At 38.9% G+C, this 24,456-nt stretch overlaps 1 protein-coding gene across 2 annotated transcripts in view; it reads right to left on the reverse strand.

Moving 5' to 3' along the window:
- Positions 1 to 1,695: 1,695 nt before the first annotated feature.
- SNX9 (sorting nexin 9) overlaps positions 1,696 to 24,456 on the reverse strand; it is a 64,446-nt gene continuing 41,685 nt past the window's right edge. For both annotated transcript variants that reach the window (XM_074862764.1, XM_074862763.1), the window contains exons 10-18: positions 22,892 to 23,022; positions 21,349 to 21,452; positions 18,654 to 18,757; positions 15,871 to 15,948; positions 10,485 to 10,561; positions 9,482 to 9,571; positions 7,925 to 8,039; positions 6,408 to 6,499; positions 1,696 to 3,765 (exon numbers count right to left, since the gene is read on the reverse strand). In XM_074862764.1, coding sequence (XP_074718865.1) covers positions 3,718 to 3,765; positions 6,408 to 6,499; positions 7,925 to 8,039; positions 9,482 to 9,571; positions 10,485 to 10,561; positions 15,871 to 15,948; positions 18,654 to 18,757; positions 21,349 to 21,452; positions 22,892 to 23,022 — 839 coding nt within the window. In that variant the 3' untranslated portion in view covers positions 1,696 to 3,717. The remainder of the gene's footprint in view (positions 3,766 to 6,407; positions 6,500 to 7,924; positions 8,040 to 9,481; positions 9,572 to 10,484; positions 10,562 to 15,870; positions 15,949 to 18,653; positions 18,758 to 21,348; positions 21,453 to 22,891; positions 23,023 to 24,456) is intronic.

The raw sequence follows: 24,456 nt of genomic DNA on the forward strand, positions 1-24,456 counted from the left end.
CATACACTTACAGAAGTGATGATGTATGTAAGGGAAAGCTTTTTAAGCAACAGCATGCTGATTTACTGGAAAGAGCTATGCTGGCATGTTATGGAATCTCCAAGATTCCAAGAAAATGTGTATTTGTGACTCGGATGTCCTTTAAAGTAGTATAGGTATAATTGATATTGCCACACTTCAGGGTGGGTGGATTGGTCTCCAGCCAGTCCCTATGCTTCTAATTCTATAAGGTTGTTCTTGTTAGGGATTCTTCAGACAGAAAAAAAGGTTTTTCTGCCCAAGTGGTTACCTCTCCTGTTCCATACTTGTTTGTTATTATACCAGTTAGTGTTAATTTTATCAGAAGAGTTATAGAAAAATATGGCAAGCATGTACAGTGGAAAAAACAACTGACTGAAGACCTCCACACTACTCACCTTCCCCTGGTGCATGCTCATGCGTCTCGGTGTGAAGCACTAAGAAAGGCAGAAGCCGCAGTAGCAGGACGCCTGCCCAGCGAGTGCTTTGCTTGCTGCAGATGGCTGCAGGCCACCGGGCTGTGGAGTACTTTCAGCCAGTCCAGACTGGCAGAATGTCTGGTGTATGTCAAACTAAACTACAGCACAAGAGATGCATCTCCTTCTTTACAAGGCTGTTAGTCTGAATTATTCTGCTGCACTAAACAAGACTAATTTTGGTAGCAGTAAAATTAATGTATTTACTTCATGTGTTTAATCAGAATTTACAGAATAAAGTGTATATTATGGTAATACTTTCTCAACTACTTTGTCATAGAAAACAGAAATTGCTCAGTAATGTAAAAAATTCAGTACTCATGCAAAGTTAGGCCTCATTATAGCATTAAAGAATACTCTACTTGCAGCAGACTACTCTTCCAAAAACATACCATACATTGCAACAACAAAGTCTGCTGCCGCAGTCTAATCCCATGTGTGATTAACTGCAGACAAGAAATACAGGTAGCATTCCCCTTTGTATAGCCACATTTTTATTGTTAAAAAATGGAGGTAGTATTTTAGCAGTAATGGAATAAGCAATTAAAATATAAAGTTAAATCCAACAGCTGGGGCATTTGATGTCTTTTACAAAGTCACTGGGATAGTGCCAGTGTTTGGCTCACCCTCAAAGAAAAACATAAGCCAGAAAACAGTATTAAGGCTTTTTGATGCTCCACAGATTAAATTATTCAGCTACGACAAACAAAATTCAGGAGTGCACTGCTCAAGTCTTACTTTGACTTGTTATTCTTGTTTTATGACTGTATCTTCAGTGTGAAGATTTTCTGTTGCTCCCAACTCAGCCAACCTAGCTATGCCACTATTCATGTCTAATTTTAAAACAATCTGATTTCTATTCTGGGTCAACACCATGCCGACACAAAGCCAGGAATACACAGTAGCACTGTGCTCTACTACTTATTTGCAGTCAGGAGGGTTCCATCAACCACGAGCTGGACTGACCTGAATAATGAAAGCTTACACCATATGCGTAGCCTTTGCTGGTTTGCAGTCGCTAGCACTATTATGCCGTTCAGTTGTGATGCCTGCTTTATGGAAGACACATGGATGCTTTCTCACTCTTCGGCTGGCCAGTGTGTGTAAGCTGATGAAAAGCTCTAACGAAGATTTGCCTCATACTGCATCACCCTGTTAAAAAGCAACATGATGATTTCAAAGAAAAAATAAAATAGTCTGGTGGATATATATAAATATTTATTATCAGTTTAACTTCATTTTACTAGAAGTCTTTAAACAGTTTTTCTTTTTGGCCAAAATGTTGCATCTCTGACACAGTTGCTACTGTCATCGCTTCCCTGCACTGGGAAAGCACAGCTTACACTTAGATTCCAAAACAATCTATTAAAGATAAAGAACCTTCAACTTTAGTGCATACGGAGCTATTTAAAGATTGATAAAAAGAACCCCCCCTTCCCCCTCCCAAATTAAGAGTCTGTTACAAAGAGATTTCATTACCAAAAAGTGAATATACAAATGCTTAAAAAATGCTGGCTTGAAAAAGTGATTTCAGAATTTACTGTACACATTGTAACAATTTATTATATAAACTGCTTCTACATGCAAGCAGATCTTACATTTGGTGTAAAACATTTATACACATTCTTTACAATTTGTACATATTTAAATGGCTGTATCAAACAACACTGCGCTATGGAATTTTGGAAGCAAACAACTAAAATTGGGAGGAGAAAAAGACAAGGTTTATAAAATGTGAACAAAACCCGTGACACTGAAAAGCATCTAGACTTAGGCTTAGTCTTGTTTGGTTTGGTTTCAGGTTATTCAGGCAGACCCAGATTTTCCTTCTAGCACACAAAAGTAACACCAATGCAAAACAGAATAAGGCAACTATTCAACCAGCAGACTGTACCCGTCACTTAGAATGGCTTATTGGTAAAATGCCTTTTTAAAAAATGTTATTTTTTGCCAAAATGTTTATTTTCTAGGCACATTTTAGCAAAAACTGCATTTTGGCTTTCTGACTTGCTTATGACATGAAATGAATCACTGTAGTTGGTGCCCACTGTGAACAGGGTTGGTGGTGGTGTTTTTCTTTTGAAAAGCCCAGGCCTCAAACGATGTTTCAGTAGTATGAAAGAGGACACTGGACCACTTGACAAGAGATGATGATGGAAGCACAGAGTTTGTGTCATAATTCATGATGTTATTCTGTACTTTTATCACCTTTTAGTTTGCATTAGAAGGTAACAAGAAGTTAACCCAAGCCAAGAGCATATCATACCACTACATGAAGACCTGAGCTTAGTTGGAATTTCTGGACTTCTACTACTTTGGGTTGGATGTGGCAGGTTCCCCTCTGCAGAAACACTTCAGATTCTCAGAGGGGTGAAAGGGAAGCTGGCCCTGTACACCACTGAGGAACACCAGTGCTTTATGGCATAACATCAGGGGGGTGTCAAAGTGCTGGTTTGGAAAACTTTTTCATACCTTCCTGAATGGCTCATTCCTAGTTTGTACTCTGTCTTCTTACACAGTGCATAGCGAGAGAGAAAGAGCCTGACATAAGCTCTGAGGTGTTGTGCCACCAGTAGAAGATTTAGTTAGAAGGAAAAAAACAAGAAAGGGAAGAATGAATGTTATTTACCAGAAGTCATAATGGGAGCAGTATGCCATGGCTGCATATGGAAAGCAAAACTCAGAACAAAGTGTTCATTCAGGACATTATCATGAACATGTACCAGAAACATACACAAATATAATTCCTCCTGGCTACTGAATCTCTAGAGAGCTGAATTGAATACAATGAGTATTAAAGTGATTTTCTCAAGCTTGTCTGCTTTCCCACTTAAAAAAAAAGATACAAATTTGTAACTATGATGTTGATTAAGAGCTTTTGGAAGAACATCTGATAGATGCAAGTCTGCATGAAGACCATGGCAACATATCAGTTTGAGAATTTAGATCCCTATAACTGACAGCATTATCTAGCTGGTTTTGTTTAAATAATGATACAAATGGGAGAGCATTCAAGATAAGAGAACCTCATCTTATGATTTAGGCTGATAAAGTAAAATTTTAAATAATTTTTTTTTTCTACAACCGATTTTTATTGTTGTTGGGGGTTTTTTGGTGGGTTTTTTTTTTTGGCTGGCAAAGGCTAACAAGTTTTTATTAGCATTGCCTCCAAATCGGAAAAAGCACTTCGGAGCTTGCTTTATTGTTGACTACTCCTTATTCTCTACATCACAGGAAAGCGGCTGAGTGCCTGCCTCAGCTTCTGTGCAATCTGAAACAAAGAAACAGAACATATTAAATATGTTATCACTTTACACAGAAATATGATTGCAAGCTAAGAAATTAAATTAATTGTTCCCTCGTTTTCTGAAAGAAGGCAGTTTTTACTGCAGATTGTGTACGTAGGACTGCCAAAGCATTCCATTATAAAGACTTTCCTTCTCATCTATACATTTTCTGCCTTGTTTTCTGCCTTTGTGTTTTCACTGTTCAGATTGTGTTGGAGAAAAGTATTGCAGGCAGGGCTGTCACAGAATCACAGAATTGTCTAGGTTGGAAAAGACCTTGAAGATCATCCAGTCCAACCATCAACCCAACATTAACAGTTCCCAACTACACCATATCCGCTATGTCGACCCTGCTCTTAAACACCTCCAGGGATGGGGACTCCACCACCTCCCTGGGCAGCCCATTCCAACGCCTAACAACCCGTTCTGTAAAGAAATGCTTCCTAATATCCAGTCTAAACCTTCCCTGACACAACTCGAGGCCATTACCTCTTGTCCTATCGCTTGTTACTTCATTAAAGAGACTCATCCCCATCTCTCTGCAATCTCCTTTCAGGTAGTTGTAGAGGGCGATGAGGTCTCCCCTCAGCCTCCTCTTCTCCAGACTAAACAACCCCAGTTCCCTCAGCCACTCCTCGTACGACATGTGCTCCAGACCCTTCACCAGCTTCGTTGCCCTTCTCTGGACACGCTCGAGTAATTCAATGTCCTTTTTGTAGTGAGGGGCCCAAAACTGAACACAGTAATCGAGGTGCGGCCTCACCAGTGCCGAGTACGGGGGTAAGATCACTTCCCTGTCCCTGCTGGCCACGCTATTTCTGATGCAAGCCAGAATACCATTGGCCTTGGCCACCTGGGCACACTGCTGGCTCATGTTCAGCCGGCTGTCAATCAAGACCCCCAGGTCCCTCTCTGACTGGCAGCTCTCCAGCCACTCCTCCCCAAGCCTGTAGCGCTGCTGGGGGTTGTTGTGGCCCAAGTGCAGCACCCAGCATTTGGCCTTATTGAAACTCCTACAGTTGGCCTTAGCCCATCGCTCCAGCCTGTCCAGGTCTCTCTGCAGAGCCTCCCTACCCTTGAGCAGATCAACACTCCCACCCAACTTGGTGTCATCTGCAAACTTACTGAGGGTGCACTCGATCCCCTCGTCTAGATCATCAATAAAGATGTTAAACAGGAGTGGCCCCAAAACTGAGCCCTGGGGGACACCACTCGTGACCGGCCGCCAACCGGATTTAACTCCGTTCACCACAACTCTTTGGGCCCGGCCATCCAGCCAGTTTTTTACCCAGCAAAGCATGTGATCATCCAAGCCACGAGCAGCCAGTTTTGCCAGGAAAATGCTGTGGGAAGTGGTGTCAAAGGCCTTACTGAAGTCAAGGTAGACAACATCCACAGCCTTTCCCTCATCCAATAAGCGGGTCGCCCTGTCGTAGAAGGAGATCAGGTTTGTCAAGCAGGACCTGCCTTTCATAAACCCATGCTGACTGGGCCTGATCATCTGGTTGTCCTGCATGTGCTGTGTGATGGTACTCAGGACCCTGCCTATTAGGTTATCTAGCACTGCACTATGCAGGAGGGCTACAGGAACAAAGCCAGATTTTTCCGGAAATGCATTTCCCTGCTGAAACAACGCCGCACATCAGGACAGAGCTCCTGTGCTCCCATGGTAGCCAGCATCCCACATGTAAACATGGATCTGGTCCCTGTACTGGGGGAGAGAGGATTGGTACAAGGAGACTGGTGAGGCTGCAACCAGAAGAACTGGGATAGACTAGACAAGAGACTGAAAGAAGGTAAGGGAAAACCTATGCCTAACCCCATCAGATGTGTCAGAGAAATTGAGCAAGGTGACCTGATGGGGGATCTGGAGTTCCCATCCACTAAAGATACCTCTGAAGCCCCACTGGTACCATTTACTGCTGTGAAGGACAACCAGTTACTTATGTTACTCCTTTAAGTGACAGAGGCCAGGTTCCAGTCCACTCAAACTCACATGTTTTACCAGCATATCACATTAAAAAATTTGTTCTCAGGTTTCATTTAAAAAAAAACACAAGGAATACATGCATAAGAACACTGTTAAATGGAACTAAGGTTGTAGTTCAAGTGCTCAGAGTTAACATATTTAATAAGTCACCTAAACCACTCCAGCCCTGCCCCACCCCACACTTGTATGCATTGGGCTTTAAATCACAGAAGCTTCCCTTCATCCTCCCAGCCTACAGGAGGGAAGTTTTGTTCAGATGGTTAATTGTTGCATTCAGTGCAGCAGGTCCTACTTACTGCGTATCACAGAACTAAAATTCTTTGCAGCCTTATAACTGGCATTCAAAAAAAAAAAAAAAAAATCAAGCTGTCCAACAATAACATTTCTCAACTGGTCTTTAGGTCTAAAAGGTCTAATATGACAGTCATGTATGTAGGATAATACCTATAGGAAGATATTATTTTAACCCATTCTTTGTTTTGTTTTTTTTTTTTAGTTTTTACATGTACAATTCTTCAAGTATCTGCTCTCTGGGAGAGGCTCATACAAAAAGATGATTAAGTACTGTGAGTATTTCTTATAAAAGTAGCAGCACAGTATGTGCCAGGAAAATGTCACTGAAATACTACACCTTACCGTTTCATAAAACTGTGCTTGCTGCTCCAGATACAGACGAATGACACTGTTGTAGTCATAAATCCGGTTACTGTGGAAGTGATTCATCTCAGCTGCAATTAGACCCAGGATGCAAATTATTTAAGAGAAGCATTTGTAACTAGGAACAGTTCAGGTTAGTTACTGTGCAACAAGCTCAGTGTCCAGCCCTACCAGCATAGTTACTGTTCTCATGCTTCCACAACCTGTTTTGCCTGCAGCACTAAAGTTATGATGGAACTGTTTGTAAAATTGTCGGGGTGTCAGTTACTCACTGCTAAAATATAGACACTTCCTAGATAAAGCCAGGTTCTTGTTACAATACTCAGGTGTACAAAGATTTGATAAAGAATACAAGCAGCATTTTCTCCTCCTGAGGTAACTGGTTTTTTCTGAAGTACTTCTAACAGAATTTGGCTAGGACATTCAGATTTCCAGGGGTATAGATATCAAATTGTAAGCCACAGCTGTAAATATTTAGCTCAAAAAAACCCCCCAGCCAGTAATGTTTGACCCATTCTTGACTGAAGCTATTTCAGTAGAAACCTGTGAAACAGCACTACCGAATCTGTAACACCTTTCACCACTTTCTGCATCTCTTGTCTGATCACAGCTTATAGCTGAAATAAAAAGTTAAATATATTGTGAGATACCAATAGAGGGAGAAGAAATATTCTAGATTGTAAGAGTCTGGATCCAGAGTTCTCTTCCATGATTACCACTTACACAGCACAGTCCTCCTGCATCATTGTGACCAGGAAGGAGGGGGTGGGGAGTTTTCTTGGTTTTAAAATCAATTTTGTGTGCTGCTCTGACTTTGTCCTTTAAAATACTGTGTACTCTTGGCTTTAAGTAAGTAAAGAGAGATGCAACTCCCTCAGCAATGAGTAGTCCCACTGAAGGCAGTAACAGCATGCACTTAAGGGCTTGATAATCCTTCAGGACTGAACCCCAACTCCTCACTTCCACGGTTTTTCAAGTGTGGTGTGCTATGTCTCATATTTACATCATCTCTGTCCTGGTTTCTCTGTCCTAAACCACGACAATCTCTAACCTAAAGAGGAAAAAGTTAATTCAAAGAACATCCAGGAAATAAAATCTTATCCACAAGAACATGAATCTCAACTGGATCATGTCTGACTAAACCATGAGTCAGAAAAACACTTCTGCACATGATGAACTGCTTCCTGCACCAGGGCCCATGCTTTTTCTTTGAGACGTTATAACTTAAAAATGAAAGAATCAGTCTGGGGTGGTTGGGGTTTTTTGGTTTGTTTTTTTAAATTCCACTTCCAAAACATGTATCTCTTGCAATAGCAGTATGAGATTTGAAAGAAAACAATGGGCAAAATAACTGCAGTTTTAGGAGAATCTAAGCAGGTCACAAAAAAACCCCCAAACAACACCCAAACCACACTGAGCTATTATCATTCCTGGTAGAACTTGAGATGTCCTTCAGAGGTCTACAACATTGCCATTTAGCCCAAAATCTGGTTTACCTTGTAGTGCATAAGCCATGGTGCTCACACGTTTCACCATGTTCTGTTTGTCTTGTGGTGTTATTTTACTGGTTGCAACTAATTTATCACTTTCCTTCACTCTTTCTATTGCTCCCTGTAGAAACCAAATGCAGAAAGAGTAGATTAAAAGAGTAGTCAACTTAAAGGTCTTTATAGTCATCTGAAATGCCACTGGCCACGTTTTCAGCTTGCACACGGTACATATATATATATACACACACACACAATGACCGATTCTGCCTTCCCATATTTTCACCCAAAGTTTATAATTTCACTCTATTGCCTTCAAGAGTCCTAACAGCTGGCAAGAAGTGACTTCAAACACAGGCATGAACACAGTCACTAGGAAATTGAGTTTAGTAAAGGCAGTAATACACAAGGATACATATAGAAAGGACAAAAGGACCAAGTTTCAAAACATAGCTGACCAACACAACAGACACTCAAAAGCCTCAAACTATCAAATGCTTGTAGAACCTTATTTGCACATTAGACAAGATGAGACAACAAACTGTTTTCCAAGAAGCTACAACTCATTGCAATGTATAACTTTTGATTCGGGAAAATCCTTGTGTCACATAAACAACAAGCATAAAAAGAAATGCCTCCCCCTTCACAATGTATTTGTGCCATACAATATTCAAGAGAATCTATTTACACATCTCTTGGCAGGAGGCTTATGTTTCAAATTTTAAAAACATTTCTTCTCCTTTTATGGTATTTTTCCCCAAGGATTCTGTGGGATGAGGGACCATAAGTGTCCTGAAGAAAGAATACACAAATCTGATATGCTTTTATCTGTGTTGCTCTCAGAAATATGTTCTTGTTTCATGCATTTAACACTTCAAGTGGTAAAAAAATACTTGTGTTTAATACTTCAAAATTTTTAGTTTCCTAAAATATGGCAGGCACATGAACGTAAGGAAAACTCTAGAACCAAAAAAAAGCAGAATATCCAAAAGTAGACACAATGGCTAAATTTTTTGTATTATTATTTGATGGCTTTCATATTACAGAGAACAAAGTGGTTGTTTCTTGTTGCTGGGGTTTTGGGGGTTTTTTGTTCCCCAGAAAATTCAGGCCTATTCTCTATTTTTAAATATTAAAGAAACTTCTAGGCAGTGCATGATTATTTATCACATATCAGTAAGCTAGCCATGTAAGCATACGCAATTTTTCCTACAATACTGATGTGGTTTAGTATCAACTACCGTGTAAGACTCAAATACTACAAAGTTATACTACTGCTATTCATCACATTGGGACATGAAGTTAACCTGAAGAAAATCATGAAGCTTCTAGTGCTTTAATATAGCAGAAGGTCAGGATATTTTCAGATCTCGAGACAAGTTCTAGCTTCCCTCTTCTCTAAGTATTTTTTATTTTAAAAATCAACACACCAGCTTCACAGAAGCTTTCAGTGTTTCTGGAAGCACAGGCCAGGCTGCTGCACAAATGCAGTGTACCACACCACCACTTTTGTTGCTGTAGATCTTCCTACTGCCCAACCCTTAAAAGGAAAGGCCCCTCACATACCTTATGAGCTCCTATGATGTCAGGGAAGCAACCAAGAAATCCCTTATATTCATGATTTGTTTCCATCAAAAAGTGAAGATCTTTCTTCGGCTAATAAAGAAAGTGTAAGCATTAGTAAAGGTATCTGTGGCATATTAACATCAGAAAAGAAACTATGATGCCAAAAAAGGGTGAGAGAAAAAAGGGAAGGAAGAACAGAAAAAAAATGAAGTCTTAATTGTTTGTTACAAGTTTTTAATATTTTATAAAAGGTCCTTATTAAAATATAAGCTCTTTAGAGTAAGGCACCGAGCACCAGTGAGCAGATGCCTCTATTCTTTGTTTTACTCAACACTAGCTTATGAAGTGAGGGATTTTGCATCACATACTGATATAAAAGAATGAGATTTAATCAAGGATAGGGTTTCTACCTTCCCCTGCATTCCCCAAACACCTACAGGATCCAGATCTTGCGGCGTTTCATTGTCTTGACATGCAATTGCCTGCTTTGGTAAAAATCTAGCTTAAATAAATCCTGATTAGTATCAGTATTCAAGTCATAAACTGATGTTTAGTGTATTAAGCTTAGAAGTCTCCAAAATGCAGATCCTCTTGGTCTCAAGGTTGAGTTTGTTCTTAAAACAGCTTTCCAAGCCAGTGACTAAGGAGATACACCTGTGCACGTACATATCTGTATATGTAATGAGATTGTACTGATAACAACAATTTGTGACTTGAATCAGTAATGAAGACAGCTCACTGACATCAGAAAACAAACAAAGTAATAATTTTAGTATTTTAGAAACCAGAATGTGACCTTTCTGATCCAAGAGAAATACCCTCCCATCACATCCCCCCAAGTTGATACATAGTAGAAAAGAAGATGAAGGTGCATTCAGAAGTATTAATAATAATTTCATTTAACTGGTCTGCAGCACTAGCAGTTATGTTTTAACAGAGAAGAAAAGGAGTCAGGGGTGATATGTTTGTACACACAACACCAATGCATTCATAATACTCCTACCTGATCTGCTACAAGACTGGCGATTTCTTCATAGGTTTTTCCTGCTTCTGTTATTGCTCCATTGAGATCAGATTCTCCTAAAAGAAAACATCAGTGTTCAAGTTACAGTAAGCCAATTACAGTAATAAACTTGCCCTAATTCAAGGCAAATTTCTAAACCAGCTTATTTTACAATAAATGCCTAGTCAACATTTTATAACCAGTAGTAATAAAGAAGTTTAGAAAAGTATTAGTAGTTTTTATACCATTAAAGAACGAAAACTCTGAAGATCTTATAGAAAATTAATGCTAAAGAGACCATGTAAACACTGTTCTACCACAGTACTAGCACTATTCACTTCCACATTTCATAATTATACATAGTTTAAATACACAGGTATTCCCCCACATGGGGCAACAGGAAGCCTTCCAGAATGGGAGGGAAGGGAGAATGAGGAGGGCAACACTAGTAGACTAACAAAGCTGAAGAGACACCTGCTGTTCTGATTTTTAATCAATGATTTTTATGCCTGATAAGCAGTAAATGCTCCAGGTTATGCCCTACTGCGCAGTGATGCTAGACCTAAGCTCTCCAACAGTCCTGGACCGTAACTGTTAGAAGCTCAGAGAAGCAGAAGGAGGCACAACTTTTTTCCTTGACAACAAGATTTCTGACTCTTTAGGGAACTCTTGGATAATATTTTCAAGCTCTGTAACAACTGCTGCTTTTGAGAACGAGTTTCTAACTTTCATCAAAGGGCCCCATAAACTACACTTAGAAATACAGACATTACCACAAATCCTAAGCTAGGTAACACCACAAGCACTCATAACACTGTACTACTAGGAGGACATGGCTACGTGGGACAAAGATGGAAACAAGCCTTACATTCTTGGTTTTTTCATGCCACTTCACCTTCCCAAAACACCACAGGTTTTTCCCATCCTTGTTAGCTTGTCCAAAGCATGTAGTCAACAGTAGGGAAAGCAAATTGAGGCAGAAAAAGGGGAAGGTATAATTTGCAGATATTGAATTTTAGTTTAAGAAAAAATTATTTTTCTCATCCTTTCAGATACGTCTTGATATCAGGCAGCAGTTAGTCTTTTACAAGCATTTTGTTTGTATTCTATAGACATTAATCAGTGACTTAATTGGAAATTACCAAACATTGATTTCATCAATGATTAATTTGAACATTAAATTATCTTCTTTTACTACAACATATGGACTAATCTATGTTAGAGATTTATTAGATAGGACACCTTCATTTTAGCACATCCTAAAGGAAACAAGGTAATGACTGAATGTTGCTTCAGTTCTATCAACCAATTCTTACTTTCCATTAGACTGGTTTCATAAAGCGGAAGGCTTCTGATCCTAAGAAACAGTAAGTCCAGCAACACAAACACTGTTAGAGAAATAGTTATTTTTCCCCTATTCGAGCCTGTCTGGATAACAAAAATAAAACGAGCATGAAATCCCATTGCAAGATCTAAGAGGTACATAATTCAGAAGATATCTTCACATTGTTGTAAAACAATAAAAAAAAAATTCAGGGAGATCAATTTCATTATTTCAGGTAGACTTAAATAATCTCATTATTTCAGAATTCCCCCATGTCTGCTGAGAAGTAACCTTGAAGTAACTGCTGCTTAGGCAACTGACTCCTAGATTTTGGGACAAAACATGATATGGCATTAAGAGTCAGAAGCCAGGTTGGTCTAGACTACGCTGTTCATTTCATAATGCCATAAAAGATGATGACTATTCTTATCTAAGCAAAAGGAAGAGGAAGAGCATGTATATTTGAGTAGAAAAAAAATTCTTCCCTTCTTTGCAGAACTCAAAGGACCTTCACAGATCAGAGCTTCAAAAAAATCTAGACATACCCTCCCAACACCAATCCTCTGTCATTTGGGGGCGGCAGGGCACAAAGTCAGCTTGTAGAGGGCACAGGGTGCATTAAAAGTTTCTACTGCTAGCAGAGGCACTCCTCCAAAAGTAGGGCAAACAAGTGGTAGACGAATATCTGCAGCTCCTCACACTGCATCCTTTTCTTCTACAACCTTTTTCCAGGTAGTGCCAGGGCAGCCTTGGTGTGTCAGACTTCATCTCTCACCCGCCCCACCCTCCAAGTTCTAATATGTGTTACCAGTAGTGTTGTGCCATGCTCAGTCGGTCACTCCCTACAGCAGGCCACCTTGTCAGAGGTACCGCACACAATCCACACGCTCACCCATCAGAGTAACTGGAATTCCAGTAGTGGATTGCTCCCAATCACTGTTGGCAGCATGAGTTTTGGTCAGTTTTGTTACTCTGACAGGGCCGAGTTTCTAGCATTCTCAGCTTCTGAACCAATGCAAAGCTGGGAATGGGCTTCATAACTCAAGCTGTGAAAACTGAGCTGGGTCCCAGCGCAAGGATATACCAGGATGCCAGGGGCTCTTTAATCAGTGGGAAAGCAGAAAGCCCCACATGTTGCTGACATTTACAACAAAATTAGGGCAGCATGCATTACATATATCCCCATGAGAAACAGAGAGGGCTTAAAAGCATTGACTAAACATAGTTGTAGGAAGACTAGTAACATTCTACAGGTATTTTAACCCAACCATGAGGAGAAACTAAAATTTTCATTGGTTTACAGGCTTGCATGCTGTCATAGGGAGATGAAGGAAGGCGTAAAACTATGAGGAGTCTTTTGGAGATGTTTAGCAGAGCATCTCTTAGCAGTTCAGCTGCTTGGTAAATGCCAGTGATTACCACCTCTGATGGAATACACCAGGTATATTGAGGGAACTAATACTCTGTGAGGCTTGACTTGGGGCAGTGGATTTTTTTTTTTTTTTTTTTGTCAAGAAGCGTTTCTGTTTTCTTTTCTTTCAAAGCGTATTTTAACAGAATCTAGGAGTAAGAAAAAGATCAAGTTTGACGTACTAGGGAGCTACTTGTTACAGGATTTTTCTTGACAAGTACACCTCAGACTGATAATGTTCAGCACACAAGCAGCCTGGAAGGCAAGATGTGCCTGTTGCTAGCTGGCAAGATAGTGAAACTTGCATGTAACTACTTAACAAAATTCCTGAGGGGTGATGTAGGATTAGAAGATCTTACTATATGTGAATGGCATACCGCAGCCATTCACGTTTTCTTAATATAGGAGAAAGACTCGCCCAAATATGGTGCCATAAGAGAGAAGCCCTGCTATTTAGGGCTGCGTTAACCTAAGACCATCATATGATGCAATAAGATAGGCAATGTAGTGCCAGGCTGCAAGACACTTCCAGGCATATGCTGGAACTGTCCAATATGCATTTTTGGACAGGATCATACTTTCAAAGCATGTGTTCTTAAAACCAATTGGACACTACATAGGCCCATGGCCAAGTTAAATGAGAACGTCTCAATGTGTCCTTATTTTAAAGCTACCCTTGCCTCTGCAAATACTGGGGACAGATTCCTAACATGCACTGTGGCTGGCAACTGTTTCATAAGGGCCATTCTGCAGCATAAGAAAAAGAGCTTGAATGAGTCAGATTAACAAGTGCATCTTGCCTGGTGCAGTCTTAAATATTTTAGGCTAGAAATCAGAAGAGAAGGCAGTAGACATTCATCACACATAGTAAGGATTTGCAGAGCAAGCAGGCAGCACTGATGAAAGAGGTAAGGACAGCAGATACATCCCATCCTAACTGTGCAAATGAACCAACTAACAGTGTATTCAGTATGTCAGAAGCCAGCTACCAGTAGCTGGAAGTGTTTGTGTCATCAAATCAGTTGTGGCAATCTTCAGTGGCCTATATGCTTAAACTTCCAGAACTCAAGTATTTAAAAAAAATAAAGAGGATGAAGAGAAACAGAATCGAACTGAGTGGCTTTAAGTATGGCTGAAGCAGCCATTCCTCTTTATTGATAGTCCAGACAAATTATACCCCATACTCAGCCTAGCTAGTACTTCTTCATTTGAAGGAATGTGCCTTCTATTAAATATTGAGATCACGAAAACCACATTCTATCAATTTAAATCCAGGTGCTTATGTCTTTTGCATAGAGTCTGCTTAATCCACAGACCTGTACCTGAGGCAACCATCAAATGAAATCGTATACAAACAGCAGGCACGACAGAGTGAGGGCAGCAGTGATGAAAACTTTTCTTATTCTCTCTTCCTGGGAACTCAAATTAAAAAGCAAAGAATCCCATATATTATTAATTCTGAGAAAATACACTGGTGTACCAGTTATTAAAAAGAGCAAAATATATGCAATCAGGACAAAGGCATCAGTGGGAAGGGCATTTTCCTCAGCAAGATACTAGGGTGCAATCAGGTACAACTAGACAAACAGCAAAGAGAAACATCCTTGTCTTGTTCCCAAGCATCATGGGATCTATTTTTTCATACCATTTGAAGATGCTGGAAATCCAATTGAAGCTTTCCTTCTTAAGGTTGTTCTGCAATTTTGCATCCTAGCTTTAAGCTATATTGTTTTCCCTTTACCCTGGCAAAAGAACATGTACTATAGTTCAAGTGATTTTCAATTCTTTCTCAAGAATTCTTGCTACAGATTGTTTCTGGCTAGGATTCACAGTTTTCTAACCCATGCTAAGAGTATCTAACTATGCAAATCCCCTACTTGGTTCTCACATCCAAAAGTAACATTTTAGGCAATATGCTGTGCTCCAATTCTAACTAAGCAGTCATCCTGCTGAAGTACAGGACAAAGATGAGAACTACCTACAGGGACTATACCTATTTCCAATGTTTCCAGCAGCAGAAAACCTGAGTTTCAGAAGTGGTTGCATTTTAATACACGATTTATGGGTCAAAAAGCTTTAAGAGTACAAAGCAAGGGATAGATGAGTAGTCAGAGTAAGTACTGGTCAACTAAAAGTCCCAAGATGGAAAGATTTCAGGAAGCCCTTATGAAGGAGAAGGAAAAGTGAAGGACAAGAAAAGACTACAGTAGCCAACCCTCCAGCCCACATAATGGTATACAAGAACCTTGTAATAAGTTTTCCATCCTCATGTGGAATTGTTGTTTCATGAAGCCACACAATAGTTCTGTGACAGATACTTTCAAAGCTGCATTTTCTCCTCTTTCCTTTGTTATCACAAAAAAATGCTACAGCACGTTTTGTCAGTCAGGTCAGTAACCAGATTACATATTAATGAGATCGAGCTAAACTCCTCCACATGATTATACAGTGAGAGAAAACAAGATCGCAGACTGGAATATAAAAACCCCATAATACACACAGGGAAACAAGTTTTTAGTATTTTTTTCCAGAATCACATTTGACATCTAAAGTTCAAAGAGGAAAGCATTAAGACCTTTAGCAAAAAATGTAGCATGATGTAATTAAGATATCTTTTGTTAAGTAAAGTACAAATGAAGCTACAGAAGTACCTTGGTATCCACTAGTGCTGAAGACCAGTGCCAGGCTCTGCAATGCTTTTCCTATCTTCTGGTATTCCTTGGGTAGTGCTGAAAGGGGGAAAAGAATGGGAAAAAGAGGGAAACAGAAGGAAAAACCCACAAGGGTAAGTGAGACTGAATCTGCAGTATTTCCAAAACATGATAGAAGCAGATGTCAAAAACAACTAGGTTTTACATTTCCTCTAGTGAAGCATTTACAATCACATTCTTCCCCCCTCCCCTGCTACAGATGTTTCAAAACTGGATAAAACAATTGCAATCTGGATTCTTGAAAGCCACAAACAGCTGGGGAAGCAGTGTGTGACTGCTATAAAAACAAAAACAAAAAAATCTCACTGCACTCCTAGCTCAGTCCTCCTATGCATACAGTGAGATTTTTTTTCTCCGCCTCATGAGCAGACTTTGTCCTCGGTGGGGGCGGGGGGGGAAGGGAAGTGCTGCAGTGATATGGAGAATAGGTCTCATTAATATTTTAAGAGAGGAGATTATTATACAGACCTATAATACCTAAATTCTCCTCAAATCATGGATTTTATATTTAAAAGCACTACAAACCAGGACTATCTAGGGATAAAAATTGATGCAAGTATCTGAATAATAAAATTGTTTTTTATAATCTATTTATTGAAAATGTATGCATAAATTGCTTCCTCACAATGAAGTCAATAAGCTGTAATTTATAAGTGCATTTATTAACACTCTGAATACCACCACCCCAGAGGCCTAAAAAGCAGTCTGAAAAGCAAAAGCAATTTTTATAAGCTACTTAATTCTAGCAGAAAAAAATCCAAGTAGATGTGCTTTTTATCATCAAATATTTGTATTCAGAGGGTACACTGTTCAAGTAAAAAGCAGTTTTAGTTTCTCTAGCATCCCACACAATCTGATTTTCACAGAGGAACCCCTTTGTGTGGTAAAAAACCCCACAAAAAAGCAAAAACCAAAAAACACCTCCCCCAAACACATAATTTTATTGATTATCTTTGATCAAGTTCTTGCCCAGAAGTTAGATTATTTACGACAACTAGTATTTCTTATACAACAGGTACTATTCAGGGTACTAGAGTTCTGTTATCAGCCATTAACTTGTTACTGAATCCCCAGTGGAAGTTTCAGTGAAGAACATTTGGTTTCTCTTCACTTGCATTTAAGAAGTTTCCACTGTCAGTCACTTTAAATATCATAGAAAGGAATGCACGTAACTATTGCTCAGGAAATGCCAAAAATACTTCTGACTAGGAGTTGACAGGGAATTTAAAAACTAAGAGACTACTGAAATTATTCAGTTTTGTATGTCCCGATTTACCAGTCTCCTTTTTCTATTCAGTATGAATGTCTGGAAAGTTAAAAGTTAAAATTTTCAACACAATCACATCTGGCTTACTGCCCTTATGCTAACTAATTAATAGCTGCAAGTATTAGAAGAGTTATTCCATACCTAAAACACTGGTGTCATAAGTTTAGGGAGATTTTAGCAGTGAACAAAATACTGAATTTCTACTGTAAGCACAAGTCACAGCCAGCCCTTAACTACGGTGGCTTTGATCATTGCTTCCATAACTGCAAAGCAACACTGTTTTTCTAGTCTCATCTGAAGAACCTTATTCCTTACCCTGCCCTCCACATCATTTCTTAGTGAAGAGAGATCTGTACAGTGTTAGAGATGTGTCCTGTGTTAGACTATTTTTGACCAGCAGGAGGGTCAGTGATGTGTAGAAGGAAACCCTCCTATTCAAAGTGGGGAAATGTAAATAATTTAAAGTTCACATCCTAGAGATACTAAGATCTAATGTAATCATTACCAGAAGTGACTGGGCTTCTATACTTTCCACTCCCTCCAGTCAGCCCCAGGTATTCAACTGCAGTGTTAAGATTAGAAAGTAAAGAGATAACTCAGAAGATGTACTTACTCCCAAGTCTGGGGACAATGTTTTTTTGTGGGAGTCAGAGAGGAAAAAAACAAAAACAAAAAAAAAAGGAAGGAAAAAAAATGGAGGAGACTTATGTGATAGGTCTTTGGTCACTAGACACTACAGCCTGCCCTGAAGTGTTTCTTATTATGATCCTCAGCTGTAGTACCTGCTTCCTTTCAATAGCTGCCTTGTGGTGGCCACAAACACTGAACACTGCTGTGGACTAGGAAATTAGAGCCCAGGCAGAGTCATAGGGACTTGGTGTGAAGTTCTGCAACCCTAAATATCTGTGGGAAGGAAGAGACAAGATAGGAGAAAAAGAATCGGGCTAAAGATTAAGTTAGAATCAAGTTGTTTTTTCTTTTCTTTTTTTTTTTTAAACTCATTTCATCTTTAAATCACTCCTCCTGGCATGCAAGAATCCTAAATAAGGGGTTAATAAAATGCAATCATTTATGATTTCATCAAATAGACAGGTCTACTTTGCCCATGTCACTAAAATGTAGACAAATGACAAATATATGAGAACAGGTCCAACAAGGGCTTTAGCCGGATTGCTAGAATTATTTAGCTTTTAATATTTTTAAACCTATGGGCAGGGACCAGATATTTCTGTTATGAAAGAAAGAAAAAAAACCCAAACAAACAGAAACACAAACAAAAATCTTGCACAATTTATACTCTCAGACACTGAAAGTAGCCAGAACGCCATACAATTCTCATGATAATTTAGGATTTCTTTTAGTTTTAAGATGTGCCTTGAATTATAAACAACAACAACAAAAAGCCACAGAGAAAACCAACACAAAAATGATTGCTGAGTTCAGAAGGGACACTTACGCCCTGTACACCTCTTCCAGTGCTCTTGTCCCACTGTCAGCAGCTCTTTAACTCCGTCATCCATTGCTTTGGTGAACCTACCCACTGCATCACATTTCTGTTCTCTGTTGCATTTGGAAAAAGCAAAACCAAGAAGCAGTTTAACAGATGCATTACTCCACCTTTAAATGCAATACTGAAATGTTTAGTAGTGCCAACTAGGTCTTAAAAAATAATCATAGAAATAAATTAATTCCTTGAAATTTCTGCCATTTCGCTGAGGTCAGAATTTCTCTCTTTAGATACATGCATTTTTCCTTCTGTTTTACTCCCCTCTGTTAATGATAGTCCAGTACCACGTGTTTCTTATTATAGTTAGTTATCTGAAAAAAACCAAAAGGCTACTAGGTAAATATCCTCCCCAATGAGATCAAATAATAACAGAACAACAAAATCTGATTTGATGAAAATGCATCCCTAGAACACTTCACACAAACAGAAGGACTCCACATTGACAGGAAATTACATGTTAGAGTAACAGAAGTAGCAAAATTCATGCAACAATGAACAAACATAGAAAATAATTGTTCCAGATATTTTAATAAAAGTCTAAAATAGGTGAATAAAAATTACTATAGCAGTTCTGCTAGGGAAATACATATGCATAACTTTATATTGACAATACCGTTGTGTTCAGTTGTATTAGAGAGGAAACCAAAAAAATCAGTGATGCTCAAAAGAGAATTCTGAATTAGCATGTGCCTTTTTACCCCTCTTTAAGCACATTTTCATGTGACTATCAAAGCTTTCCATTAAAATAGCACTGCATACACAGCAATGCTCAGTGAACTCTACAAAAGAAAACTAGACATATATTTTTTAGTTTTCAATGAGAATTATTCAAACTGCATCAGATCTTACAAATGCTCTCAGCCAAAGCCTGTATGAGACACCTCTCACAGCAAGGCAGCCCTAAGCAACCCCCCAGAGCTAGGGCAGCCACTCCAGCCATGGCCCAACCACCTAGAGGTTCCCACCTGCCCCCTCAGCTGAAAGCCCTACCCAAAGAGTTACTTGCACAGAAACAGAACCTGGGCTTTCCAAGAGGCTCTTGCTTTACTCCCATTTTCCCAGTAGCAGACAACCCTTTAATTTTCTGTACTTCATACTTTACAGTATCACGATCACAGAAAAAGTTCACAAACCCGCAGAGGGTTACCATCCTTTGATCAAAACCAGGATGACACAAGACTGCCAAAGTACTAGCAAAATTGTTTCAGTAAAGAGTGCCTTTTCACTGAAGAACTAAGAACTATTGAACAAGCTGGTTTGTCCACTTAGAGACGTAATGGCTTTCAAGACTGTGTTCATGCACCCTGAGATGTTTCCAGGAATGTCTGGAATATGTGTGGACATCTGAGGTGTTACAGCTACCTCTGCAATGCTTGGGGATAGGTCCCCAGAACCACCCCAGGCTGCCAGCCCCAGCCTAGAAGCCAATACCCCCTGGTGAATGTTCCCTGCAGGCTGCTTGCCTGCCCTCACCCTGTTTGGGGACAAACTGTTTAGCAGAACATATGCTGGTCGTTCCCTGCCAGGGTTCCGTATATAATATACTCACTCTCTCCTGCACCCTACGTATAAAATCCTCCCTCTGTTTCACCCCTTCAGCTTTTATACCACTTGGATATATATAAAACACATCACTTAAAAAAAGTAGTCAAGTTTGAAATCCTCATGTTCGAAGTAGAAGTGACCTAAAAACGTCCATCTTTTTTACTAGTATGGAACTGCTACCACACAGCTATTATATCTTGGATACAGCCTATGCTGGGTTACTTCCAGGTACAGATACACTACTTCTTTGCTACTATAAACTTCTATCTAGTTTATTCACAGCTTAAGACACAAAACATTATCCAAGTTTCTATGTTCTACAACAGCAAGCAAAGCATGTCATGCATACTACATATCTTCTAAGAAAAATGATTAAGCCTAAAGGAGTGAAATAAAGGCTGCAGAGTAAATCCAGTCTTTCACTCTATGAAACCCAAAGGTCTACCACCAAGAGAACTATACATAAAAAATGTGTATATATATATAACATACATATATAAAATAAATATATTCATTTGTTCTTCCAGAAGGTTTGCTCTTCCAGAAGGATACCCCAAAAATGCAGTAACTCATTTAAAATTAAATTTGATAGTTTAAGTCACTTTTCTTTTTTAATAGCTTTCCATTGCTTCCAGATATTAGAATCATACTGTGTGTGCACTGTATACAGGTATTTCACAGACACATTGTTTTCCTTGATGGTCCACCTACAGTTATCCTGAGCTACTTGGTAAGTCTAGCACACTTTGGAACTATTCACAACTGAAGGATTAAAGATCAAAATACACTTTCATAGCAATATAAAACATAACTCCATAGGATCTGCCAGTACATCATCTCATCAACTGGTTTTGCATAAGTCTTTTTAGGATCAGTATTCAGCCACTGAAGTCAAAGAGACATCACATAGAGTTCCACCAAGTTTTGGAGGGATTGCTATGAAAAATCTCATATTCAAACAATTTTTCAGCTCTGCTTTGATGAATACCTCTTCAAATCCATGACTATATGTGCATGCTTACTATTCTAGTTTTATATTAGCTCAGTATGTGTTGTATATCGAGATGTGTAATGTCCATGCAAAAAGAAACCATCTTACATTTCTACCATGTCCAAGTCTGGAGCTTCTGGTTCCATTGTAGAAAAGATCAGGACTCCTACAGTTTCATCTTTTTCCGCCTTCCGCTTTCCAGTTTTCCACTCCTTGAGGAAAGAAGAAAAAAAAAAAAAAAAACAGAGATCAAAAAAAAGACTAAGTTTGACCACCACTGTTCACGCATCTTTAAGGGCACATACTTAAGCAGTGAATGACATATTTAGGAGAACAGTTAACCAATAGATCACCCATAAATTAAAACCTTTTAAACAAAAATTTCAGTGGGGCCATGCTTTCTTAAAGTTTCACCCCTTCCTTCTTGTGCACTTTGATTCTGGGGTCAACAGACCCTTCTTGTATGTTACTGAAACACAGTGTAAGAGCAATTATATTCAGCTGTCTCTGCACATGTGATAGTGCTGATATCAGAAGCTACTCAAGAAGATCACGAGACTATTATGCAATTGCCATACTAAGTTCTTAGTGGGAACAGATAAAAAGTTTAAAAATTCCACATGTATTGCAACATCTGTTCTGTTTATATCAATCCATAAGTTACGATACTAAGAACTGCTGACTAACTAGCACAATAATACAACTCTCCACTGGCCATCCAAATAGCACTTCACTAGGACTGCTACTTACTATGTTATTAAGACTCTACTTACAGGATCACATATTAATTCTGGTTGGAAGTGACCTCAAGAGGTTTGTAGGCTGACCTCCTATTCAAAAAATGGTCAGCTGTGACCTTAGTTACTCAGGGCTTTATCCAGTCTAGTCTTAAAAACCTCCAAGGATCATTTACTTTTACAGAAAAATGTATGTGTATTTAGAAGTATGACTATTCTGTGGAGAAAGCGGCAGTTTTCCTGTTTATTTCCTCATCAATATATACCCAAATTAGTAACAGAGCTGGAGCTCAGTCATGAAAAAAACATTATTTACTGAAGATGAAGATACTAAAACCTCTTTAAAAAGCATAAGAAAATGCTGGGGGGTGGGACATGGCAATAAAAAAGGGCTGATTATATCAGGTAAGACTCCAGCATAATGCTGTTACAACCCATTCCAGTCAAAATTGTGTTTCTGAGGGAAGGGCGTTTGGTTTTAAATATAATACAGCATCAGACACATCCTAGATCTGCTACAAAGTAGCTTCTGTTAGCAAAGCAGTACCAATCAGAGAACCCCAGTGTTTTGTAAGTCCCACAGAAACAGAGCAGGGCAACAGCCAAGGGAGTTGTTACATATGTTTCTATTCTGCCCGAGGACACAAACTATCCTTAAAAAACCTGAAGAAACTACTTTAAAGAGCACATCTCTGTTAGAACGGCATATTGCACTTCACACAAACAACTTTATGCCTCATTTTGATCGATCGGCTAAATTAGTTAGTAAATCCAGCAGTTTCCAGTCCGCCACTACTGCCACAGGGGGGCAGGCAAATGAGAAGGCTGCAAAACTGAACTCGTAATTCGAAAGGGGATGGTGTGAGGAGGAGCAATTCCTCAATCTCAGTCTGCGTGTGAACTTTATTTCCTACCTTCTCATCTCGGAAATTGAGAAATTGCTGGAAAACTTCACTTTCTGAGACAACAGGATGGCGACACATCCTCGTCATCCAAGCCTGCAGTCTCTCCATACGCATTTTGATAAATTCTTCTTCAAAGCGCCCTGTTACACATTAAACAGTAATTGTTACATTTCTACTCTAGTACCCCCCAGGGTTTTTTTTGCCTTTTTTTTTTTTTTTTAATTAAATGACTCAGAACTTACAAGAAGGAAACATTATGCGGACAAATCAGAAGAACCTTAAATTACAGTATATTGGTTACTGACCAAGAGTACTCCTCCTTTTAAAGATAGTCAGGAAATATGAAAAAAACCATAATCCCACCCACAACTCAAATCAATCTTTTTTGGGGGAAAAAAAAACCCAAACAAAAATGACTAACATTCAGATGGAAAAATTAGGTATTCAGATGACCCAAGAGAGAATTTAGGCACAAGCTCAGAACACAGATATTTTTCTGATACAGTCTAGTAAATCCTTGGTCAATGTAAGGCTCAAAAATGTTGGCGAAAAAGAAACTACTTACTTTCCAAGTTGTCATGTCCTAACCAACAAAGTGTTTCCAATTGGACTGCTCAGATACGAACAGCAGATTCAAAAAAAGAAGTACCTCCCATAAACATATTTTTATATAGGTAAATGAATGTGTTGGGGAACAGCCTCAAAAAATCTGAATAAATCGTACATATAAACCTGTTAGAATACATACACGTAAGACTAACTGATTTTTTTTGGAAGTTAAGAGATTTTAAACACAAACTATTTAAGTAACAAATTTTATTTTATTTTTTTTAAACCAATAGTGCATCAACACTATGTATTTACAAGAACCTTTTAGGTTTAGCACAAACGGTGTCTTACTGAGGGAATCTTTTCCAATTAAAAAAACCGACATTGTCCTTCTAAAGCATACAGTGAATAGGATGTATTTGAAAGGAACGAGAGATTCCTCCAGCACCCAACTCTTAATTTCCATAGCAGCACAGATGACAAACCTTGAATGCATGTACTCTTTCAATATAATTCTACTGTATAGTTACTATGGCAGCAGCTCTGCAAGGCTGAGGTTTTAGGGTTTTTTGGGATTTTTTTGTTTGGTTGTTTTTTTAAATTGTAAACATGGGAACTAGCAAGACTAGCAGGTAAAGAACACAACTAGTGAAAAATTAAGGTTGGGTACAGGTACATTTCCTGCAAATTAACTAGGGGAAAAAGAATAATTAAAAAAATCAACTACTACGGAATAAACATTATATAACCTGCAGTAATACCTTATTCCACCCCCTAATCTATACTGAAATCTCTGCAGCATTCCTGCCAGCATAAGGAATGCAAGGCAATAGAAAGAGTAGCATCTGGAAGTTATGTGCTGGTCGTTAGGCATATCATCACCAGCAAATCATGATCCTGAGCAAAACAGTCCAATTGTAGAGTCTTGTTTTGCCAGGACTAATGGACAGAAACACTTTTCTATAGACAGTCTTCAGAAAGAAGCCTCCTAAACACAATGAAAAAATAAGCACCATTTTTTCAGT

Source organism: Strix uralensis, chromosome 3 (genome assembly GCF_047716275.1).
Source record: "Strix uralensis isolate ZFMK-TIS-50842 chromosome 3, bStrUra1, whole genome shotgun sequence".
Taxonomy (NCBI): domain Eukaryota; kingdom Metazoa; phylum Chordata; class Aves; order Strigiformes; family Strigidae; genus Strix; species Strix uralensis.